General features: G+C 41.5%; 1 protein-coding gene across 1 annotated transcript in view; it reads left to right on the top strand.

Annotated features, from left to right (window-relative positions):
• Positions 1–25,687, top strand: part of HAUS6 (HAUS augmin like complex subunit 6) — a 345,826-nt gene that overhangs the window by 98,900 nt on the left and 221,239 nt on the right. The window contains exons 5-7 of the mRNA XM_029608783.1: positions 2,298–2,445; positions 9,113–9,178; positions 9,337–9,388. Coding sequence (XP_029464643.1) covers positions 2,298–2,445; positions 9,113–9,178; positions 9,337–9,388 — 266 coding nt within the window. The remainder of the gene's footprint in view (positions 1–2,297; positions 2,446–9,112; positions 9,179–9,336; positions 9,389–25,687) is intronic.

Genomic DNA, 25,687 nt, shown 5'->3' with positions numbered 1-25,687 from the left:
ACAAAGTGGACAACTTCTGTTCTCTACACAAACAGAAGAACCAGCCAGCCAAGGACGCTTTTGCTCGCCCTTGGAACTCAGGCCTACTATACGCGTATCCGCCAATACCGCTTATAACGAAAACTCTAGTGAAACTACAGCAAGACAAGGGGACCATGATACTCTTAGCCCCATACTGGTCTCGACAAGTATGGTTTCCCACACTGCTAGACCTTTCAGTCAGGGATCCAATACGCCTGGGAGTTGCTCCCAATCTCATAACTCAGGATCAGGGTCGGCTGCGCCATCCCAACCTTCAATCCCTATCCCTGACGGCATGGATGTTGAAAGCTTAATCTTACAACCACTCAATCTGTCAACAAATGTTTCTCAAGTGCTTATAGCTTCACGCAAACCTTCCACTAGGAAGAATTATTCTTTCAAATGGAAGAGGTTCACTCTGTGGTGCAGACAGAACCATATTGATCCTTTCAGTTGCCCCACTACTTCTCTTTTAGACTATTTATACCATCTTTCAAACTCTGGTCTTCAGACTTCATCTATCAGAGTACATTTGAGTGCAATCTCAGTTTATCATAACAAACTGGGGGATGCACCTTTATCCACACAACCTCTTGTCAGTAGGTTTATGAGAGGTCTAACTCACCTTAAACCACCAATTCGGCCTCCAGTCACAGAATGGGATCTGAATCTGGTTTTAACAGCATTAATGCGTTCTCCTTTTGAACCCATACATTCTTGTGATCTCAAATTTCTCACATTGAAGACTATCTTCCTCATAGCCATCACATCAGCTAGAAGAGTTAGTGAGTTACAAGCACTTGTCACATATGAACCTTATACAAGGTTTCTACATGACAGAGTGGTTCTCCGGACACACCCAAAATTCCTTCCTAAGGTAGTTACGGAATTCCACTTAAATCAAACCATAGTTCTACCCACATTCTTTCCAAGGCCTCACTCTCACCAAGGGGAAAGAGCTTTACACACTTTGGACTGTAAACTTGCATTGTCTTTTTATTTAAATCGCACTACATCCCTCAGAAACTCCAATCAACTTTTTGTTTCTTATGATCCAAATAAGTCAGGTTCAGCAGTGGGCAAACATACTCTATCAAACTGGTTAGCAGATTGCATATAGTTTTGCTATGAAGAAGCAGGCCTTCCTCTTCAAGGGCGAGTAAAAGCACATTCAGTATGAGCAATGTCAACTTCAGTAGCACATTTTCGTTCACTGCCAATCATTGACATATGTAAAGCAGCAACATGGAGTTCTCTTCACACCTTTGCAGCTCATTACTGTCTGGATAAACAAGGACGACAAGATTCAGCCTATGGGCAATCTGTTTTAAAGAACTTGTTTCCAGTTTAATCCCAACTCCTTCTACAACCATTCTGCTATGATCTTCGGCTGACTCATTTTCTCAACAACGCATCACTGCTAACTTCATGGACAATGACTCAGCCTCTATCTTGCTAATCACCCATATGTGAGGACTAGCATCCTGCTTGTCCTGGGATAAAGCAAAATTGCTTACCTTGTAATATGTGTTATCCCAGGACAGCAGGATGTAGTCCTCACAGAACCCACCCGCCACCCTGCGGAGTTGGGCCTCAGACTTTTATTTTATTTTGCTAACGCTTATTGCTACATACGAGACTGAAGTGAGACCCCTGTGGCAGGGAATATCATGGCATGCCGGGCATGCTCAGTAGCCCCAGGCTGCCAGTCAAAAGCTTCTAGAAACTTTGCCAGAAGTTTTCCCGCATTAGGGCTCCGTGAGTGACGTCACCCATATGTGAGGACTACATCCTGCTGTCCTGGGATAACACCCATTACAAGGTAAGCAATTTTGCTTTTTCTTGAGTCAAATGTTTATCAGAAAGTGCCTGGGTTAGGTGATCTGGGCATTTCCAGTAAACTTTTTTTCAAATTAAAAAATCTAATATTTTAAAATTTAAAAATGTATAGTACTAGTAGTGTTTTTTGTTTTGATTCTTGGTGAGAATGAATTATTAAACACGTAACCAAAACACTGCTTAAGTGGCTATCACCAGGCTAGCGAGTCCTCTCTTTCCCCAACCCCTGCCTTGCATAACATTTTTCTATGGGGGAGCTTGTGCAAGAGGAAAAGGTTTGAATTTGTCCCTGGGTATTTTCTTCCTTCTCTAGGGCTAGAAAGGCTATGGCATTACTTTAACTGAAATTGTATGGGATAATTGGACAAAAGCATTTTCAAAACTGAACATAAACAATGTTTTTACCATCTAGTTAAACTAGTCCTATGTTTTGGCAGGTGCCAATTCCTATTTCTATGATTCTTTGAATTCAAAGCCTCAAGATGTGCAGAAGGCACTTACAAGAAATAAGAGAGCGCACAACAGATTTTTGCAGATCATACAAAAAGAAGATATTGTTGTTCAAGAGTATCAGCATAAAGCACAGTAAGTAGCATTTATTGTGGATACTGGAAAAATGGTATTGTGTGAATTACACTTCAAAAATGTCTGTTTAGCATGAAAACTTCATTATTGTGGCATTACAATACCAGGAATGTGTGTAGGCAGTCTGATACCTTTTTATTATCATCTAAGTTCAAATACTTTTTTATAACATTCTGTGTCAATTTTCTTATAAAACACAAGTTAAAAGTGCTTTAATATGCCCCAGTACAGTAGCTTTACCAGTATTACATATCCTTTGAGTACAATATTTGACTGTGATTTGAAAACAAATACTACCTAGATAACTGGATGAATATTGATTGTATTTGGGTGGTAGGGAAGAGGACAAATGAAATGCCCAAAGAAATCCTATAATGCTATTTCTATAACCACCCAGAGACCGGCAAGCAGCCAAGGAAATCTGAAAATTACCCTTAACTTTATTATTATTATTATGTTATACCACATCTCTTTATATTCTCAGTATTTATACTCGGGAAATCAAAATTTTACAAATCATTTAATGAGTACAAATATTGTATTGATTTGTGGTGTTTATGCATTTGGGTTTTCATAATTCTACAATAAATGTTCTCATTGAGTGGGGGGAGGTAGGTTAGATTTTTGGCAGTTGAACTGAGTTGTAGCATCAGCATAAGGTTATCCCAGGACAAGCAGGATGCTAGTCCTCACATATGGGTGACATCACCGACGGAGCCCTGGTGCGGGAAAACTTTCTGTCAAAGTTTCTAGAGACTTTTGACTGGCCCTGTGAGGCCACTGAGCATGCCCAGCATGCTATGATATTCTCTGCCACAGGTGTCTCTCTTCAGTCTTCGTTTTTCTGCGCTGCTACAGGCATCGCAGGACAGGAGCTGTTTTGAGTTTTTCACAACTTCTCTGACTGAAAAGTCATAGTTTTTCGAATATTCTCTCTCATAGAAGTCTCTCGGGGTTTCCTTTCACCGGCTGGTGAGTACCTCGGTCTCTATTTCTCATCTTTGGAAACTTTTTTTTTTTTTCTCACGAGTTCCCATTCTCTTTCGACAGCCGTCGATAACAAAATGGCTAGGGGCTTTAAAAAATGCCCTATATGTAACAGAACCATGTCGATCACCGACCCACATCTTGAATGTGTCCTCTGTCTCGGTGAAAAGCACGACATGAATACTTGTCCTAAATGCGCTGAGATGACAGCGAAAGGGCGAAAGGCTAGGCAGGAAAAAATGGAACATTTGTTCCAACTGCAACTGATTCCTTCCCCTTCAAAATCATGGAAGTCGTCTCTGGCCGGAGTGACTAAGCAAGCATTACTTAAGAAATCTCGTCCGGACGGATCGGGTGATCGTCCGTCCTCGCCATTGTGCACAGCATCGAAGTCGATCGACCAACTTAAATTAAAGCATCGTCATCTGCATTGTCGACTGTCGTTGTCCGCATTGACGTCCCAGGAGGAATCGACAGCAAAGCAGCCACGGACCCAGGAAATAGCGGTCCCCTCAATGCCTGGGCCTTTGCCTCCATCGATGCCAGATCCTCCGCAGACCTCTGCACAGGATGCATCATCGCAGCCTCTGCTACCACTTACAACTGCTCTGGTTCCACAGTTGTACAGCCGGAATTGTCTGATCTCATCAGACAAGCGGTCATTCAGGCTTTAAAGGATCACACCTCCGGTGATCCCGCCGATGCCACCAGCATCGATGCCGGTTGTATTACCGATGCCGGTGTCCTCGTTGGCACCGAGGACAACCATGGAGTCTATTACTACGATACCGAGACTCATCACGTCATCGATGTCCATCTTCGCCCAGATATCATCAGGCTCTTCGATGCCGATCTAGATTCCAACGACGTCGAAGTCTTCGAGAACACTTCTACTGACGACTACATCGATGACAACTACTACATCATCGAGGCAACAATCATCTGAGCCTCCTGAAGTTCAGGATCTCGCATTCTATCAACGTCTTTTACAAAGATATCAAAATGTCATCGACAACCTGCCAACAACAAAGCCTCAGGACACTTCACATTTGTTTTCTTCCGATGATCCACAACCAGGCCCTTCAGGCCTTCATTACCCTCCCAGATCTTCTCCAAGGTCTCTTTATAGAGATGACCCAGATGATTCTTGGGATAACCAGCAGTCTGTTACGTCTTCTGAAGGATTCATGTCTGAACCTTCACCTCCAGACCAGAGAAAAAAATCACCTCCGGAAGATTTATCTTTCTCAACATTCATACAGGACATGGCTGACTCCATTCCTTTCAAACTAACAGCAGAACAAGGTACCAGGCAATAAACTCTAGAAGTTGTACAGTTTGTAGACCCGCCTAAACAAGTGTTGGCTATTCCAATCCATGAGGTTCTCTTGGATCTTCAACGCCGCATCTGGGAGCATCCATCTTCTGTCCCCACAGTAAATAAGCGTGTGGACACAACCTATTTAGTGCAGACAGCTCCAGGATATCAGAAACAACAACTACCACACCAGTCTGTGGTAGTAGAGTCTGCACAGAAAAAGTCTAAATGTACCCGCCCACTCTCATCAACTCCACCTGCTAAAGACCATAGGTTTCTCGATTCATTAGGCAGAAAAGTGTATCAAAGTGCCATCTTGAACACAAAAATCTCTGCTTACCCATTGTATATAACACAATATCAGAGGAACCTGTGGAAGAAATTATTACTTCTTTGCCTACGCAATTCCAGGAACCAGCACAGGCCATAGTCAACAAAGGCCTAGAAGCCAGAAAGCATGAGGTGAGGGCGGTCTATGACAACTTTGAGACTGCTTCCAGAGCAGCAGCAGCTGGAATCACCGCCCGTAGATAGGCATGGCTTAAGGCCTCTGACCTCAGGCCTGAGGTCCAAGAAAAATTTGTGGACCTACCATGTTTCGGAGACAATTTGTTTGGAGAAAAAATCCAAGAAGCAGTACCACAGCTTAAAGACCATACAGAGACTTTACGTCAACTGTCTCAAATACCACAAGATCCCTCTACATAACCTTCTCGTCGCCTACCTCGAAGAGAAATCAGGCGTTCTTACTATAGGCCAAGGAGATACTACCCCCAAACTTCTAGGGGTAGATCAACTAGACCACAACAACGGTTCTAGGCCAGACAGCCTAGGCCTATCCGCCCACAACCTCCTGCACAGACAGGCCCAGCGGCAGGCTTTTGAAATACAGCCCATAGAACAAGTCCATCCCCTAAATCCTCGACCAGACCTGCCAGTGGGAGGAAGAGTATCCTATTTTCACAGACATTGGCTAAACATAACATCAGACCAATCGGTACTCTCCATAGTCTCTCGAGGTTACAAACTAAATTTCCTCAATTCTTCCAGAATCTCCACCAAGTTTCTTCCCACAACAAAATTCTCAACTAATTCAATTACAAGTAGAATTATCCATCCTTCTGAGAGCCAGGGCTGTACAGCCAGTGCCCCGGACTCAGCAGGGCAGAGGAGTCTACTCCCGATATTTCCTCATTCCAAAGAAAACCGGAGGCCTACGTCCCATCCTAGATTTTCCTCAGAAATCTCAACAAATTTCTGAAAAAAGAAAAATTCAGGATGGTTTCTCTAGGCACCATGCTTCCACTACTTCAAACAGGAGATTGGTTTGTTCTCTGGATCTTCAAGACGCTTACGCTCACATTCCCATATTCCCTCCTCATCGCAAATATCTGCGCTTCATGGTGGGCCATCAACATTTCCAATACAGAGTTCTGCCATTCGGACTGGCATCTGCTCCCAGAGTCTTCACCAAATGTCTAGCAGCAATAGCAGGTCACTTGCACAAGGAAAGTGTCCATGTTTTCCCATATCTGGACGACTGACTCCTGCTGAGCCAATCTCAGCAAGGAGTTCTCACTTCACTGACTCGAACAATTGCCCTACTTCACTCCATGGGATTTCTCATCAATTATCAAAAATCCCATCTCACTCCAACTCACCTGCTTCAATTCATAGGAGCAGAATTGAACACCAATCTAGCAAAGGCCATTCTATCTGTAGATCGAGCAAAGACAATTACTCTACTAGGAAGATCCATTTACTTACAGAAACAAACAGCTCATCAGTTTCTAACTTTACTAGGCCATATGGCCTCCACAGTTCATGTCACTCCTATGGCACAGCTCGCCATGAGTTACCCAATGGACTTTAAGATCACAATGGATCCAAGTCATTCAACCACTACATTATCCAATTCAAGTGACCCACCAACTAAGATCATCTCTACTTTGGTGGACAAACATGGACAACTTGCGCAAAGGCCTACCTTTTCAGCAACCAGTCCCACAGATAACTTTAACTACAGATGCATCCACCTTGGGTTGGGGAGCTCACATAGACAATCTCCAAACACAAGGGACTTGGACAAACCTCGAAGCAACATTTCAAATAAATTTCCTAGAGCTTCGAGCTATACGTTATGCGCTACATGCGTTCAAGGACTGCCTTTCACACAAGACTTTTCTAATCCAAACGGACAACACAGTAGCCATGTGGTACATCAACAAACAGGGAGGTATGGGCTCGTATCTCCTTTGTCAAGAAGCTGCACAGATTTGGGCCTGGGCCCTAACACACTCAATGTTTCTCCGGGCCACTTATCTGGCAGGCATTCAAAATGTACTAGTGGATCGCCTCAGTCGTCAATTCCACACGAATGGTCCCTGGATCCCTCAGTAGCGACCAGGATCTTTCAACGTTGGGGTCAACCGACAATAGACCTCTTTGCGTCACATCTGAATCACAAAGTGGACATATTCTGTTTTCTACACAAACAGAAGAACCAGTCAGTCAAGGACGCCTTTGCTCATCCTTGGAACTCAGGCCTTCTATATGCGTATCCTCCAATACCGCTCATAACCCAAACTCTAGTGAAGCTACAACAGGACAAGGGGTCCATGATACTCATAGCCCCATATTGGCCTCGACAAATATGGTTCCCCACACTTCTAGACCTCTCAGTCAGGGTTCCAATTCGTCTGGGAGTAGCTCCCACTCTCATAACTCAGGATCAGGGTCGGTTGCGCCATCCCAACCTTCAATCCCTATCCCTGACTGCATGGATGTTGAAAGCTTGATCTTACAGCTACCAACGTATCTCAAGTGCTTCTAACTTCACGTAAACCTTCCACATGTAAGAACTATTCTTTGAAATGGAAACAGTTTACTTTGTGGGGTAGGCAGAAAAAAATTGACCCTTTTGCTTGCCCCACTACTTCTCTACTAGAGTACTTATACCACCTTTCAGACTCTGGTCTGCAGACTTCATCTGTACGGGTACATTTAAGTGCAATCTCAGCCTACCATAACAAGGTAGGAGATGCACCTATTTCCACACAACCTCTTGTCAGTAGGTTTATGAGAGGTTTAACGCATCTAAAACCACCAATTCGGCCACCAGTCATAGAATGGGACCTGAATCTGGTCTTAACAAGACTCATGCGTTCCCCTTTTGAACCCATAGATTCATGCGATTTTAAATTTCTCACATGGAAAACTATTTTACTCATAGCCATTACATCAGCTAGAAGCGTTAGTGAGTTACAAGTACTTGTCACGTACTCACCCTATACAAAGTTCCTACATGACAGAGTGGTTCTCCGTACTCATCCAAAATTCCTTCCCAAAATAGTTACGGAATTCCACTTGAACCAATCCATAGTTTTACCCACATTCTTTCCAAGGCCCCATTCCCATCCAGGAGAGACAGCCTTACATACCTTGGACTGTAAGCGTGCACTAGCATTTTATATAAACCGCACTGCAGTCCACAGAAAATCCACTCAACTTTTTGTATCTTATGATCCAAACAAACCAGGAAAGGCAGTGGGTAAACATACTATATCCAATTGGCTAGCAGATTGCATACAGTTTTGCTATGAAAAAGCAGGCCTTCCTCTCCAAGGGCGAGTAAAGGCACATTCAGTGAGGGCAATGTCAACCTCAGTAGCACACTATCGTTCAGTGCCAATCCTTGACATATGTAAAGCAGCAACATGGAGTTCTCTTCACACTTTTGCAGCTCATTACTGTTTGGACAAGCAAGGACGACAAGATTCAGCCTATGGACAATCTGTTTTAAAGAACTTGTTTCCAGTTTAATCCCAACTCCTTCTACATCCAATCTGCTGTGATCTTCGGCCGACTCATTTTCAATAACAGTACTTCAGTGCTACTTCATTACAAAATGACTCAGCCTCTAGCTTGCTAATCACCCATATGTGAGGACTAGCATCCTGCTTGTCCTGGGATAAAGCAAAATTGCTTACCTTGTAATAGGTGTTATCCCAGGACAGCAGGATGTAGTCCTCACGAAACCCGCCCGCCACCCCTCGGAGTTGGGTCTCATTCCTTTTCTTATTTTATTTTTTGCTAAAGCTTATTGCTACATACGAGACTGAAGAGAGACACCTGTGGCAGAGAATATCATAGCATGCTGGGCATGCTCAGTGGCCTCACAGGGCCAGTCAAAAGTTTCTAGAAACTTTGACAGTTTTCCCGCACTAGGGCTCCGTCAGTGACGTCACCCATTATGTGAGGACTACATCCTGCTGTCCTGGGATGACATCTATTACAAGGTAAGCAATTTTGCTTTACCTGCAAATGTTAACATTTTTTTTTCTATCCACTGTTTCTGTATAGGTTGATGATTAAACAAATAAGAGACTTGAGATCTGAATATGCAACTCTACAGAACCGTCTCCAAAAGTATGTACCCTTTCCAGCTGTAGCACTGGACTTTGTTACAAACTTTAAGTTAAACTAATTTTCTAATGACTTTTTTGTTACGTTTAACGTCACCTGATTTGATCATGACTGGTTTTGTCTTCTTCCCCCCCCCCCCCCCCCCCCCCCCCCCCCCCCAGGATGGAAGCAAAGGAGGACCAAGTCCAAAGGAGATCAGAGAATATTAAGAAGGTAAGAATATTTTGAAGAGGATTGGCTAATAGTCATCTTCCTATAAGCACACAGTTATAGCTTTGTATCTACAATACTTTAATGTCCTGGTTTGTAGGGTGGCAAATAATATTTAAACATGTTTGAAAATTTCCACACACTCTACATATTTTTCTTTAGACTTCTCTCTTGGTGCTTTTAAATGACACACACAATGCCAGGTTAATGTTTGGTCAATAGAATCAGTGGATTTTAAACTGTATGTGCATTTAAATTCTTTGAGTGAACAGGCATGGCACTGAGATTTTGCTATGCATCCTGTTCTGCACCCTGTTTCCAGCCAGTACCGGTGAGAGCTACATCTCCTACAGCAGCACAAAATTATTGTACTTCTGGTAGTTCTCTGGTATTAAAGGTTTCTATTTTGGGAACTTTGACTCTAGATTGACAACAGGAGCTGCTTGTTGGAAATTATAAAGAATCTTGGTTTCCTTTGTCGCTGCCTTTTGATTGCAATAGATTGGAAAGAGCAGTTGCCAAAAAAATTCTAATTTGCTAGTGTACTGTATAGAGTTGTTATATTCTGGATGATTTTCAGATTAGACTTTGACAGGATTCATTAAGTGGCTCTTCTGAGAGCCACTTCCATTGACGATATGTGCAGAGCTGCTACTTGGTCAATTGTTCACCTTTAGAGTCCACTATTATCTGGCAGTCTGTCTTACAGAGATAGTAACTATGCACAAGCAATTCTGTGCAGCCTACTCACCCAGTAGTCTACTCTCCATCTGGTGGGGTCAGGTTGTCTGAGTAGGTGCTCTGCAATACATCCCAAAGCTTGGTACTCCCCACAAGTTATTGGTGATTTAATCCTGCTGCTTGATGGAGAAAGCAAATTTACTTACCTGTAGACAGGTTAAATTAGACATGTATTTAATATCCACGTACCTTGCTAAAGCTTAAGCTCTGGAAGAGACTGAGGGGTTCATGAGGCAGTGACTATATGCAAGAATTCCTGAGCATACTCTTTTGAGAGCTGGGTCCATGTCATTGTTGTTGGATGACATCAACCCACAAGTTACAGCTGATTTAACCTCCTCTCTGCAGAGACAATATTTACAGGTAAGAAAATTTGCTTTGTTGCAGAGGAACGGAAAGCCCCAGATTTGCCTTAAGTTGGCATGGTTTATGGCTAAGATCTAGCCGCTAAACAAGGAATTCTTTTTTACAGGGGACTTTCCATCTTCATGTGTTACACTTTAGTCATGGCAGTTACCTGAAAGACCATGATTTGTGGTGCTTGGTGGTTAGGACAATGCTTTGCTGGATGCAATAGCTTCTGAACCAGCTTGCAGTGGGTAGCTTGCACTCATCCTTAAGTAATGTGAAATGTAGTCAGGTGTGGCCTTTGTAGTATATTCTCTTTATGATCTAATTAGGGGGCCGCTAATTGTGGTCTCAGCTCACAGGTTACTCTTAGCTGAATCACTGGGAAGCAGATTCTGCCTCCAAGACATGTCTCTGAAAATTGCCTTTTAAGGGCAAATTGTTCAGAGAGAATTTTGAAAAACTGCCAAAACATCTGGGGGAGCCTAAAACACTGAGATTACTGGAGAACAGAAGGAGTGGTTCTTTCAAAGTCTCTTCTTTTAGAGGCCAGTTCAAAGATGCCAATCGCTGCATGTCAGGGAAATCCATGTTCTTCAGTAGACCAGAGGCACAAACAGGGGACATGGCTTTCAGGGAGGTGTTAGAGGGGGTTGGGATGAACGTCTTGTACTGCGCCTGATATTTACTTTTCCCATTGAAGGTAAGAGAATCCACGCTGAGATACCGCTGGTTCATGCTTGTCTTAGGCAGTTCTATCAAGAATGGGCTCACGTTAACTGAGACTGTTGGGTTTTAGAAATGATTCAGTATGTCTGTGCTGTGGAATTCAGCAGACCAGTTTGGCGCTTTTTGTATCATCCTGTGGTCAAACGAGGCAGTAAAATCCATTCTGCATCGGTTGGTCTTGATAGAAGTGGTAGTTCCTGTCACAGAAAATAAGAGGTTGAAGTACTCAATCTGCTTTATTGTGCCAAAGAAGAAAGGCACATTCAGACCAATTTTGGATCTCAAGGTCAACAGCTTTCCGCATGTCCCACACTTCATTACAGAAATATTAAATTCAGTCAGTATGGTGGTTAGGAGAAGGAAATCTTTTTTTTCTCTCTCAATCTGAGGCATATCTTCACATTCCAATCAGAGAAGCTCATCAGATTTCTCTGGTTCCAGGCTTTGAGCAAACACTTCCATTTCCAAGCACTTCCATTCAGTTTTGCCACATCTCCCAGAGCATTTTCCAAAGTAATGAAGGCGGTGGCAGCATTTTTGTGTTCCTTTATATACCCAGAACAATCCAGACAATAAGTGGCTTATGCATCCCTACCAACAGATGGAGGCAGAGAACAAAACCTTGAGGCACTGCTACATAACCGAGAGTGCCACCTGCAGTCCCTCAGTATTTCTCTGTCTCTAGCAGATGGTAAAGGTGATAACCTGCAGTCTGACCAAATTTAATTTGAGAGACAGATCTGGTTTTTCTGAAGGTTCCGAAGGCTCCCTGAGGTGTTGGGCTCCTTTGTGGACCATCCCTCAGGTGGAAAACCTGACTGGTGTTTGTCAACTGCCTGGAGATCCTGATAGCCAGGGGACTGGCTCCCTCAGGGTCACTGATGCCCCCTCCTGAGTCTGCACCAGCCAGTCAGGGAAGTATGCTGTTTGCTAATTAAGCTGTTTAAAAAAAACAGCAGCTGAAGGGCACTTGAGGAGGAGGAGAAGGTTGGGGGGTGTTCTTTCCCTTCTCCCTCGCTCCAGGGGCGGTGAAGAAAGTAGCAGCTTGTTGTCTACAGGATTGCAGGTGCAGTTTCCTTTCTTGTTCCCTGTCAGTCGGGTCCTCGGGCCGGCACTGCCATGTGCCTTTTGCCAGCGGGACCCTCTGCTTTTGCTTCGGGGTTTTCCCATGCGCTGCTCAGACTACCTTTTGTGGGCAGCTGACATTTGCTGTTGCAGCATACGCAGGCTGTTAGGGCTGCTCTGCGCACTTGCGACACACCAGATGAGCCATGTGTGGGGCCTGTACTGCTGCAGGAATGGTGCCAAAACTGGGGCCTGCTGGGCCTGTGGGACTTTGTCTGCTTAACTGAGCAGTAAATCCTTGTGTTCGGCTGCAAAGTGGGTGATGAAGGGACCTTGGGGGGGGGAGTCCCCTGGAGAAGAGGGTCCTTCGGGCAGCCCCAGCTGCAGCCCTGGGGGGATCTCGGGGGCGACTGTTTCCGCTGGAGATTGCGTGCAGAACTCTGCACCCAACAGAGGCTTGCAGGGTTGCCCTCCCCTTCTGTCACCAGTGGTACAGGATGATGATAATAGGAGTCAAGATTCAGAGGCCAGCCTTTCTGATCAGGGGGCTGAGGACCCAGAAGATCTTTCTCCAGAGTTTGTTCTACTCCTTCATAAGGCTTTCCTGGCAATGATGGGAGCGGGGGTAAAGCATACAAAGAAGCCACCCTTGCATGCTTCTAAGAACCCGAAGGTGGTTACTACAGGAGAATCTGGGGACCTGTTGCGACGACTGGGTTTGGGTCGAGCAGGTATGGGGCCTGACCCCAGGGATGGGGAGGACTCTGATGGTATTCTGGAGCAGTGGTTCTCAATTTCTTTTTTGGCCGGGACACACCTGACAGATGGTTCTCACAGGCATGACACGCTGAACATGTCCATCACGGGGCTAAATGTAAACATGCACTCTGCATCCACAGGAATCCCCTCAACCCCCAGCAATGAGTACAGAGCAGATCTAGGGCATTACCCTGTACAACTCGCCATATAAAAAAGATATTCGGGTTCTGATGACATCCCAGTAAAAGCAAAACAAACTCCTTTTACTACCAGGCAAAATAGCCTTCCTTACGAAAAGACAGTAATTTACCACTAATGCATATCCTATTGAGAAAACACAACAAATAAGATTGATACAAATGCCTACATGCTAGTTAAATACTTCACCTCTGTCACACACCCTTCACCAAGTACAGAAAAACTACAAATTATAAATATGGAGACAGAAACTGGAATGGAAAACCGAAAAAGCCACTCTGCATGCAGTGCGAACCTGGAGAAATGGAAAGAGAAATATAGCACCTAACAGACTCTCAGGATTTGCAATAATGCGCACAAAGTTACACCTGTATTATTTAACACACTCAAAAGTAACAATCTTATCTAAGAAATACAAGTATTAAACCAGGCCCTAAACACTAATACATTTCCTATTGGGAAAACAGAATAAGCCCCCACAGAAATAATTGTAAAACTATACTAAAAATGTTACAAAACAGCTGCTGAACAGAATAATATCCAACAATTAAAAACTCATAAAAATTATTAAAACATGTCCAAATATCAATAAAATATTTCAAAACAGCAGACATAGCATAATACCCAATAATTAAAATGGCAGTCAATCAAGAAAAATAAATTTAAAAAGCCACCTTTACTTACCCTCTCCAGCAACTCTCCTACTCCTTTCCCTTCCAGGCCAATAGCACTTACCGGAAGCAGCAAGGGCTGCTGAAGCTCTGTCCTCACAGTCCTCTTCCTTAGCGCCCACAACCAGTCTCAGTCACTCTCGCGCTCTCTCTCTCTCTCACACACACAACCAGTCTCTGTCTTTCTCTCACACCAGTCACCACCCTGACCAGTCTCTGTCTCTCTCTCTCATACAGAAATACATCACCACCCTGACCAGGCTCTCTCACAATCACACTCATGGTCTCTTATGTACAAGCTCTCAATCACACACACATGCTCTCGCACCCATTCACACAAGCTCTCACCCTGGCACCCATTCACACTAGCTCACACCAAAAACTTCTTCCTTCACTGCAGGGATGGGCTCCAGTTCCGCTGTAGCTTTACTCCAGCGGGCCTTCTTTTTTCGCTACCACAGGAATGGGCTCTCATGGTGGCCTTGGTCGGGTTTCCTCTTTGCCGCCATGGGCTGTGGGGGCCTTGCTTGGTCGGGGTCGGGTTTTCCTCTTCACCGCCATGGGAATAGGCTCCCATGGCAGCCTTGCTTCGTCGGAGTTCAACACTTGTATTCCTCCCACCCCACCCCCGGGCATTCTGATGCCTGCCTCACCGGCCAATCAAAGGCTTCCTCCCTTCTTTCTACTCCCACTGATAGGTAGAAGGGAGGAGGCTTCCCATTGGGCAATGGGGGTAGGAAGAGCGGGGGCTGGAAAAAGGGAGAAGGAAAGTAGAAAGGGTTAGTGGGCCATTGGGAGACGTGACACACCTGCCGGTGTTTGGCGAGACACTGGTTGTTGAGAAGCGCTATTCTGGAGGACCCCCTCGATTTACAGGACGCCGACCCGGAAGTGGACTCGGATGCAACCCTGAACGTGGATCCAAATGCGAATAAAGATGATCTGGACCTGGATGAGTTGCCGGTGTTGAAGGGTGATGACCTTCAAGTAGTCTGCTTGTATAAAAATGAGTTGCGTCCCCTCATTCCACAGGTTTACAGGAATTGAGGGTGAAAGTGACTCGGGAGGAGTCGGATAATGAGGACATGAACCCGGTCCTGGATGGTCTGCGGGGGCCCCCTAGTGCCTTTTCTTTGCCATCTCTTCTCCAAGCTGAACAGCCCTAACCTCTTCAGTCTTTCCTCATATGGGAGCTGTTCCATCCCCTTTATCATTTTGGTTGTCCTTCTCTGTACCTTCTCCATCGCAACTATATCGTTTTTTGAGATGCGGCGACCAGAATTGTACACAGATTTCAAGGTGTGGTCTCACCATTGAGCGATTATAGAGGCATTATGACATTTTCCGTTTTTATTAATCATTCCCTTCCTAATAATTCCTATCATTCTGTTTGCTTTTTTGACAGCTGCAGCACACTGAGCAGACTATTTTAAAAGTATTATCCACTATGATGCCTAGATCTTTTTCCTGGTTGGTAGCTCCTAATATGGAACCTAACATCTGTTCTGGCAAGCTCGTCTCCGGGGTGGGGACTAAGTAGTCAGCAGCCCTTTTGAGGAACCCGTAGACCTGCTAGGGATGATGCTTGCTAAGGGGCCGGTGATGGAAAATCTTTGCAATGAAGCTAGCTTAGTCCATAAAGTAGTAGTGGGCAGACTATCCAGCTTTTACGAGGAATGGGCCAGGATTACCTCGGACTGCTGGGTGTTAGAGATGGTTCATGATGGTTACACACTGGAGTTTTCTTGTCCTGTCAGGGAAGCCTTTCTGGAGTTCCAAGTCTTCTCCCAGAAAAAGCGAGAGGCCGTGCAAGGGACTCTGCAGAGGCTGTTGCGCCTCAACGCTATCGTTCCTGTTCCAAAGGAGGAACAGGGGCGAGGAAAGAATTCCGTTTACTTTGTAGTGCCAAATAAGGAAGGCACATATCAGCCCATCCTCGACTTGCAGAAGGAAAGATTTCCCCAGGGTAAATCCATGCCGACTGTGTGCCATTAAACTATTTCTTTCTATATGCTCTGTGATTTTGATCTTTAGAATAGTTTCCACTATTTTTCCCACTTTGGAGAGGCTCCAGAATCTAGAGGCGGTGATTCCTGTGGTAAGTGAGGCAAAAGGCAGGGCCGCTATTCCATTTACTTCATTATTATGAAGAAAAATGTAGCTTTTCATCCCATTCTTGACCTCGAGGAAGTCAATAATGTCTTGAGATTCCCTGTTTCTGCATTGAAATTCTTCTCTGTTGTTGTAGCAGTCAGACATAGGTAGTTTCATTCATCCCTGGACTTCTCTGAGGCTTACCTCCATGTTCCTGTCAGAAAAGATCATAAACAGTTCCTTTGATTTTTTGGCATACTGGGGAAAACATTTTCAGTTCAGATCTCTCCCTTTTGGTCTTGCCATGGTGCCAAGGATTTTTTTTTTATCAAATTGATGGTATTAAGCCTACTTTAACATGTTCAGTATGGGCTTAGCACTCAGAAAGCCATGAGTAAAAATATCGTAAACCTCCCAGTATGCAAACAGTAACAACCCTACCTATGAAAAGGCATCAGTGTTAATATTACACCAGGCCCTGAAACACCAAATACATCTCCTATTAGGGAAATAGAACAAACCAGGCTGCTTTAGACCCCTATACAAACTACATGCTGGAAGAATTCCTCACCTTGGTCGTACATGCAGAATATAGACAGACTATCACCAAATACAGAATAAAATGACCATACGTATAAATAGAAACGTGCAGACAAAAATTGAACTGGAACCTCCAACAAGCCAGGCCCTGTATTTATTATAACAGAAAAACAATAGCCATTCCTCAGAAATATGAAATACGTATTCTTTTTAACAGCTGAAGAACAGGATAACATACAACAATTTTAAACTCATAAAAATGTTCCAAAAAATCCATTAATTAAAATAAATAAGGATAAAAAAAATCCCCTGCTTTCCATGCCTGGGAACTTTGATTGTCGGGTACCTGAGATTGTCTTGGATTAGCAAGAAGAAAGGAGGGGTTTGTTCATAAACTTTCTCCTCTCTCGCTCTCTTATATGCACATACTCTCCCTTGCTCTCACATGCTCAGTCTTACTCGCACAAATATGTGCAGGCTATTTCTCAGTCTGACAGACACACACCCACAGGTTCTCCCTCATATGCTCACCCTCACATGGGCACACACGTTGGCTGTCCCTCACTCACGCATTGAATCTCACACACACGCACACATCCTAGAGGCTTGAGAATATTAAAGGAACCTCTCCTGTTTACTGATAATCCTTCATTCTTACGGCCTTAGAACAAGATCTTAAATAAGTGTTCTCAAGATCTAGTGATCTTAATTGTCAAAACTATTAAGTAAGTTTCTCAAGACCTACACAAGCAAATATCAGCCCATCTGGAAAGCCTTAAAATCAGTCCGGACATTCAAGCATATAATCAGCAAACTGAATTTAAGTGGAATTTAATAATTTCTGCTTTGATTTAAAGTCCCTTAAATTTAAAAAATTTTGGCATGATGTGCTTGACTACACTAAAGGCTTCATGTCCCCATGGATGAATTCATCCCGTCCACCTCCAAAGAAAATCACTTATAATACATTGTCTGACGATTCATCTGGGGATGAAATCTTAACTGTATCTACTTCTACTGGATCCTCCTTCAATATTTAGGAGGCCTTATTCAGTCAAGCGAGAGATACCCCAGGCGCAACGGATGTCGTGTTTACGGACCCAGTATCAACAACTTTTCCATCAAAACTTAGACTTTTGGTAGAGGGCCACCTGTTGATTGCATTTCCCAGCGTGATCCAATTTCCGAGACTTTAACTTCTTCTGATATTGTGTTTACAATTAACTGGCCTATAGGATTACAGAGTGTACTGTATCTCTTATCAAAAATCTTTTACCAACAGAAGAGGCAGTATTGCAAAAAGACCTTTCTTTCGTACCCATAAGTATGATTTGTTTAATGTCAGACTACAATTGCAAAAATATTTTCATAAAATAAAATTGAAGTTTTTTTTTTTTCTCACAACATGAACACACTACATCAGATGGTTCTGTGACGATCCCCAAATCTACTTGGTCACATCCTGGTCCCCCAATTGATTTACATGTTGCCTCTCTTGAATCTGTTCCTATATGTTGTTTTCACAATTTGTCATGTGCAGAACATAAAGCCCTCACTGATCTGTCCTCTGATACATCTGAACAGATTAAACCGGTTGATAAAGAGGGAAGGGTAGTGATACTGAATAGAATTGATTGTGGCCAAGGTTGCCCATCAATTCTGATAGCACATTCTACTCTGAATTATCAGAAGATCCAACTCCTGCTTTACAATCCGAAATACAATCAGGTTTTATTATCCCTTGGGAGGCTGGATGTTTAACAAATAATAATTGAAAAAGTCCCACAATTCTGTTTTTTTTACATTTTACCTAAAATACACAAGTCCCTCTTCCAGCCCCCGGGCCATCCGATTGTATCTAGTATCGGCTTAGTACTTGCCAAATTCATTGACCACCTTTTGAAACACTTGGTCCCACTAATCAGATCTTACGTGAATGATTCTAGCCATTTCATTTGTTTGGTTGAATCTTTACACTTACTGTCTGAACGTCTTCTGCTGGTTACATTAGATATCGAGGTTTTATGTTAAATCTGTTTTTATTATAAATAATGAACATTACCAAAGCATAACATTTGGTACATATTTTCTTAACTCTATCCATATTTTTACCCCTCCTCCCATAACCCTACCTCCCCCCATCCCTCTTTCCCTCCCTGCATCGAAGAAGCACAAGGATCACATATCAAATATCTATACGATTTAAAAAAAGACTTTTAGATTCATGTGGTAAGGTTAGAATAAAGGGAAGCCAGACTGCATTTATTGCTCTTCTAGTCTTGATAGACAGGTGATTAATAGCCAAGGTTTCCATGGTTAGTAGATTTATTATAGAAGAACGCCATAATAATATAGATGGTCCTTCTGAAGTTCTCCAGGCTGTTAGTATGGCTTTGCAAGCTAATAAAAAAACTTTTGTAATCCAGAGAATCGAGACCTTATTTCTTTTGAATGAGTTGGAAAGATTCCAAAAAGTGCCACCAATGAAGAAAATGGAATTTTATAACCCACAACTTTATTTGCAGTATGATAAACTTTCTTCCAAAATATTTGAATTGTTGGACAACTCCAAAAGGAATGACCCAAGTGTGTTGGTCCTCCTTTGCACCTGATACATATATCAGAGTTAGTGAAACCTGCTTTGAATGCTTGATGCTGGGAAATGTACATTCTATAGATAATTTTATATCTAGTTTCCCGCAAGAGTGTATTAATTGTAATTTTACGCGTACTAACAAATGCAGATTTCAATACTGCAATTGATATCGGTTGCTCAAGTTCTAATTGCCATTTAAGTTGCACCTTCTCCAAGGACCAAATCTTATATGAAGACTCTAATTGTTTGTACAAATATGATATAGAACGTTTCTGGGGGTTTTCTGGATCAAACCAGTTACTTAAAAATTGCCAATTAGTGTCCATGAAGGTTGGTGAACCAAGCGATTGTATATAATGTCGAGCTTTAAGGTACTGATAATAGTCAATAGCTGAGAGTTTATAAAAAGAACGAAGTTCTTTAAAAGTAAGAAAAGATCCATCCATATGTATTAATTGTCCAATGCATCTGAGTCCCGCACGGTCCCAAAGTCGAAATCGTGATGCATCCGATCCTAAAAAGAACTTTGGATTACCACAAAATGGAAGAAATGGTGATATGTTGTCAGATAACGAATTCTTCCTCATTAGCCATATCCATGTTCTTCTTAAAGGTTGTAAAAGCAGATCTGATTTGATTGTACGAGATAAAGAAGCGTTAGGAGCATGTAAAGCATAACGAAGCGATATTGGAAGAAGCAATTGTGCTTCAATATAGGTGTCTGAAAAGTATTGTGTGCCCATCAACCAGTCCCCTATGTATCGTAAATTAATCGCATGATTATAGAGTTTCAAATCCGGAAGACCCATACCTCCCATAGATAGTGGTTTCATTAGGATAGATAGTTTAATTCTTGGTTTTTTCCCCTGCCATAAAAATTTTGTCACTACTCTCTGATATTTGCTAATAGTCACATGAGTTAATAGAAGAGGTAGAACACTGAGCACATACAGCCAACGTGGTAATAATGTCATTTTCAATAAGTGTATTCTTCCAATAAGAGAGAGTGGGAAACAGTGCCAAGCATTTAAAAAGCTGTTAGTTTTCTGTTGCATTGGAGATATATTTAAGTCATATAGCTTGGAAAGGCTTTTTGGAATCCAAATACCTAAATATTTTAATTTATCATTTGTCCATTTTAAGGGGAATTTCCCATACCAAGGTATAGATGCATCAGGACCTATTACCATGGCCTCAGATTTATCGAGATTTAAACTAAAACCTGCATAAAGACCATATTCTTCAATCACATGAAGAGCAACTGGAAGAGATTTAGTGGGGTTTATCAAATGCAACAAGAGATCATCCGCAAATGCAGCTAATTTGAATTTTGCCGATCCCATTTTAATCCCTTCTATATTCTTATTATCCTCCAAGATACGTAATAAAGGATCCAAAGATAATACAAATAATAAAGGGGACAAGGGACAACCCTGCCTAGTACCCCGAGACAATGTAAAGTCTGATGAAAGTTCCCCATTTACCCAAATATTAGCTTTTGGCTGATTATATAAATTTTTTAGAAATGAAATAAAGGAGCCTTGAAATCCATAATGGTTCAAGGCTTCAAATAAAAATACCCAGTTCACTCGATCAAAAGCCTTCTCAGCATCAAAGCTCACTATAAGAGAATTCAAATGTAATTTTTCTGAGAAGGCAATAGATGCCAGAACTCTGCGGACATTTGTTACTGCCTGCCTACCTCTGACAAACCCCACTTGAGAAGGAGAAATAAGTTTAGTAATGATCATTGCAAGTCTATCTGCCATTACTTTAGCTATTAATTTAAGATCACAGTTAATAAGGGATATAGGTCTATAAGAACCAGGTAACTCTGGGTTTCGATTAGACTTAGGATGTACTACTATAGTTGCTTTATTCTCCTGCCAAGTTTGTAATTCATCCGAAGAAAGCCTATCATATACTTTTTTAATAGGACTACTAATTAAATCAGACATGACTTTGTAAAACTCATACGTGAATACATTCCTGTTCTCTGTAAGACATTTGCTTGTCACTGTTATTGTTCAAAATGTAAACCGAATTGATCAATAATTCTGTTATTGGAAAGTCGGTATAGAAAAAACTTTAAATAAATAAATAAATCTGGACCTGGAGATTTACCTAAAGCAGAATCCTTAATGATCAATTCCAATTCTGGTTTTCCCATAGGAGCATTAATTAATGATAGGTCCATTTTATTTACCCAGGGGAGTTTTATCTTAGAAAGGTACTTATGAATGTCTGGGTGATAGTCTGTATCCACTGAGTATAATTTTTGATAGTAATCTGTAAATATTTTCCCAATATCTTTAGTGGATGTCTTTATTTGTCCTGTTGAATCCCTTAATACTTTAACATATGATTTTCCTTCCCATGACTTTACTAATCCAGCTAATAATTTCCCTGTCTTATTACCAAATTGAAACAACCGATGCTTATAGTAGAGAAGATTTTTTTGTGTTTTTTGTTGTATAAAATCATGAAGAGTACTTTGGAGAGAGTAAAATTTTATGCGGTTTTCCCTTGTAGGAAAAGAGGTAAAATAGGCTTTAGCTTTCCTTAATTGTTTTTCTAATCGAACTATTGTTGCTGACAATTCCTTATGTTTTTTAGCTGTATATGATATAATCTCTCCCCTCAGGACTGCCTTTGCCGTGTCCCAATATAAAATTGGATCACCTTGATGCTGGTTATTGAAATAGTCGTATTCTTTCCATTTATCTCTTATATATGATTTGAATCCTTCATCATAATATAATTTGGCTGGAAATCTCCAATGTTTACCCCCTCCTGTGCTATTAAATCCCGCAAAATCCACCCAAACAGGGGCATGATCCGAAATAACTAAAGGCCCTATATCTGAACCTGTCACTTTAGAAAAATAAGTGGAGCTAACCAATAAATAGTCCAGTCTAGATTGTGATCCATGAGCTCGTGAAATATGAGTAAAGTTAAGATCATTAGGGTGTAACAATCTCCAAACATCTGCAAGATCTAATAATTTACATATAAATGGAAGACCTCGCCCTTCATCTATCTTGGAAGTTTGGTGTGGCGGTTGTCTATCCATTGTTGGTTCTAATACAGTATTAAAATCACCTCCCAAAATAAGTGGAAGATGTGAATGTTCTTGCAGAATTTGGAAGATATTTTCATAAAATATTGAAGAATATTTGTTAGGTGCATATATATTTCCCAAGAATATTCTTTTCCCATATATCTCAATGTCTAAAAAAATATACCTTCCCTCTGGATCTGCTTTTAAATGATGTAAGTGAAAAGGAATCTTTTTATGTAGAAGTATAGCTACTCCTGCCTTACTTGAGGAGGATGAGGCATAAAAGGATTTCCCCACCCATTGTTTATTTAATTTCTCATGTTCCAAGTCAGTGAGTCTCGTCTCTTGCAATAAAGCAATATGTGTTTTATAACGCTTAAGTGAATGTAAAATTTTATAGCGTTTTATTACTGAGCCTATACCACAGACATTCCAAGTACATATCCGTACCTCAGCCATCTATATAAATAAATGCAAACTTCTTTATGATTTGGTTTACAGTTATTATTATGTGAGTGATTATCCCCCAGCCTAGACTCTCACCCACAATAGCATTGTATAAATTATCCACATATATTAAAAGTACTTTGCATACTATAACCATGTGCCCCTTCGATGCTTTACCCTTTATATATCTTCCCAAAAGGTGTAATAGACCACAGAAGATGAACCAAAATTGGATCATCCCATGCACCCCCACACCTAACATATTAATGAAGGTCACTTAAGAACCCCCTCATAAGGAGAAAAAGAAAAAATAAAAATTTGCCATGAAAAACAGTTTATTTAGCGAGTAACCTTTCTTTTAGTAAAATTTTCTTCATGTGAAAACAACCAAATCTAATGAGTGATCCAAAATTGAAAAATCAATCTATTAATACAATTTTCTTGTAGAGAATTCCTGAAAGTTCTCTCAATGTGAAAACAAACACCAGAGAGATCATTTAATTGAAAACAAACAGCTCCAATGAAAAATTATATCAAGTCACATCTTCTGATATTACATCAATGGAAGTCCTTGAATAAAAGCTTGAGCTTCAGCAGCTTTTGTGAAGACATGAGTTTGATCATTATAATAAATACGCAGTTTTGCAGGAAACATCAGGGTGGCTCTAATTTTTAATTTGGCTAATTGAGAGCATGCTGGAACAAATGCTTTTCTTTGAGCTGCCACAGAGGCTGAATAATCTTGAAAGATGAGCACTTTACTCCCTTCAAAATTTAAATCTGTTATTTTTCTATAGGCTCGCAGTATCTGTACCTTATGTGCAAAATTAAGAAATTTAATTATAACTGCTCTCGGTCTAGTTTGTGAGGACCTGTCTATCTGATAGGGTCCCAACCGATGTGCCCTCTCTATATATAGCTGCCCATGCTGATTATCTAGGTTCAATGTTAGAATTAGCCATGAAGTAAGTTTAGATCCCAAATCAACATCTGTTATGCTTTCAGGTATGCCTATAATACGCAGATTGTTCCTGCCTAATCTATTTTCTAAATCATCAACCTTACTTTGCAGTATTTCCTGGGATTTCTGAAGTTCTCTCAAATCCTTAGCTTGTTCTTCCATCTTATTTTCTACTTCTGAGATTCTGGATTCAGCTTCCTTTAACTGAGTATGAATTCCTGTAATTTGAGAGCTCACACCAGCAATTTGTGTGGAAAGTTGCTGAAACCTCCCCTCTAATGCAGCTATTACCAACCTGCGATGTCAGGCCCCACCCCCGCTACCGAGTCAGTTAACTGTGTAGTGTCTGTATCAGCCATCTTAGGATCAGCAGCCTTCATCTTTTCTCTTTCTTTCCTACCCGATTTTGTTGTCATTTCCACAAAAGAATTCAAAGATCAATCCCCTGAAGTTGTATTTGAAGCTTGTGCTTAATGAAGTAAGTAAATTCAAATATTGTGAGTTATTTTATAACGATTCGCTGCGTTTCCCCTCCTCCAGAGGGTGTTCTCAGAGAGATCAGATCTGCTACTGCTCATCCACAAAAATTTCAAAATTTTTTTTAACTTAAAATAATATTTGGTAGTTTTCCTTTTCAAAATAAGCAATTTTGAAATAAAAATGAGCGATTTTATGTAGATTCGCCGCTTTTTTCCCTGAGGGGGTCCCCGGAGCGATCAGACCCACGTCTGCTCACTCACTCAACATCACGTGACTCCCGATATCGAGGTTTTATACTCAAATATCCCATAACATCAAGCAAAATCTGCAGTATGATGGGCTTTGGACCAGCGGCTTCAACCCATTTGGGTCCTGATTGAATTTTTACTCACCCTCACCCGTTTAGCTTTAACAAAAAATGATTTCAAATTTGATGCCCATCTTTTTTTTTTTTTTTACCATTAAATCAAAGGTAATTCGAAATAAGTTGTTCTGAGTATTAACTTTTTGAAAGCAATTGCAGATACATCCACTAGTTGCAATTCCTTGGTATTTCGTCTGCATATCTTATGACTATTTTAGTGTGATACACTAGAGTTTCATTGACTTTTTTTTTGGCAAGGTACAGAGATCCAATTATTTGTTTCATGATTGGCTCAGTATTCAAGACCCTAATCTTAAATTCACCCATCATGTCAGTACTTCTCATATTTCATTTTTAGATGTACTGGTAATCATCAGTGACAATCATTACTTTCTTTTTTTATAATAAATAAATAAAAAATACAGATAGAAACATTCTTCGCAATAGTATACCGATTATTGGCCAGTTTTTTTTTGTCTCCTGGGTACATGCTCCTCTGCGCAATTTTATTATTCAGGCTGAACATATGTTTAAACAATTTTTGGAATGGGATTATCCCCAACCTATTACATGCTCATAAACGAGCCCTTTATGTCAATAGGGATTTACTTTTTCTACAGCATCCCAAACTAGTATCACCAGGTCTCACATGTTTTCTCCCATTTTCAACCGAAGCAAGTCAAATTTGTAAGGCAATCCACTCTCAGCGGTCTACTCTGGCTCCCTTAAAGTGTTTCAAAGATCTTCCGTGGTTTGCTTTTTATCGTGGTTGCAATCAGATTTGTGACCTTTGATTTCAACACATTTGGGACTCTCTCTCAAGTACCCACGGCCACCAACCCTGTGGAATGTACACAGCATGTGATTTTTCTTCGACTAGCCTCTTTTTAACATCCATCTCTGAAAGCTCGCTATAAGTTACGCCTGTCAACTGAATGTAACTCTGCTTGGGTGATATATTAAGTGTCCCTGTAATTTTGCTTTACGTAGGGAAAACATCTTGTTGAAAACCCTTATTTACGGGCATTGTAGCAATAGTTAGAGACACAATGATAATGCACCCCTGACCCCACACTGATATGAGTTTAATCATTCAGTTGCAGACCTCTGCTTTATTGCTATTTATTTCAGTCCCACCCCAATCACATGGAGGTGATAGGGATCAAGCTCTGCTACAAAAAGAGCAAAGGTGGATTTTTAGACTAGTCTTTACATCCATCCGGTCTTAACCAGGACATAGATTGATCG

The sequence above is a fragment of the Rhinatrema bivittatum genome, chromosome 1, assembly GCF_901001135.1.
Source record: "Rhinatrema bivittatum chromosome 1, aRhiBiv1.1, whole genome shotgun sequence".
Classification (NCBI taxonomy): domain Eukaryota; kingdom Metazoa; phylum Chordata; class Amphibia; order Gymnophiona; family Rhinatrematidae; genus Rhinatrema; species Rhinatrema bivittatum.
The sequence above is the reverse complement of the archived record's forward strand: the minus strand, read 5'-3'. Positions and strand labels throughout refer to the sequence as shown.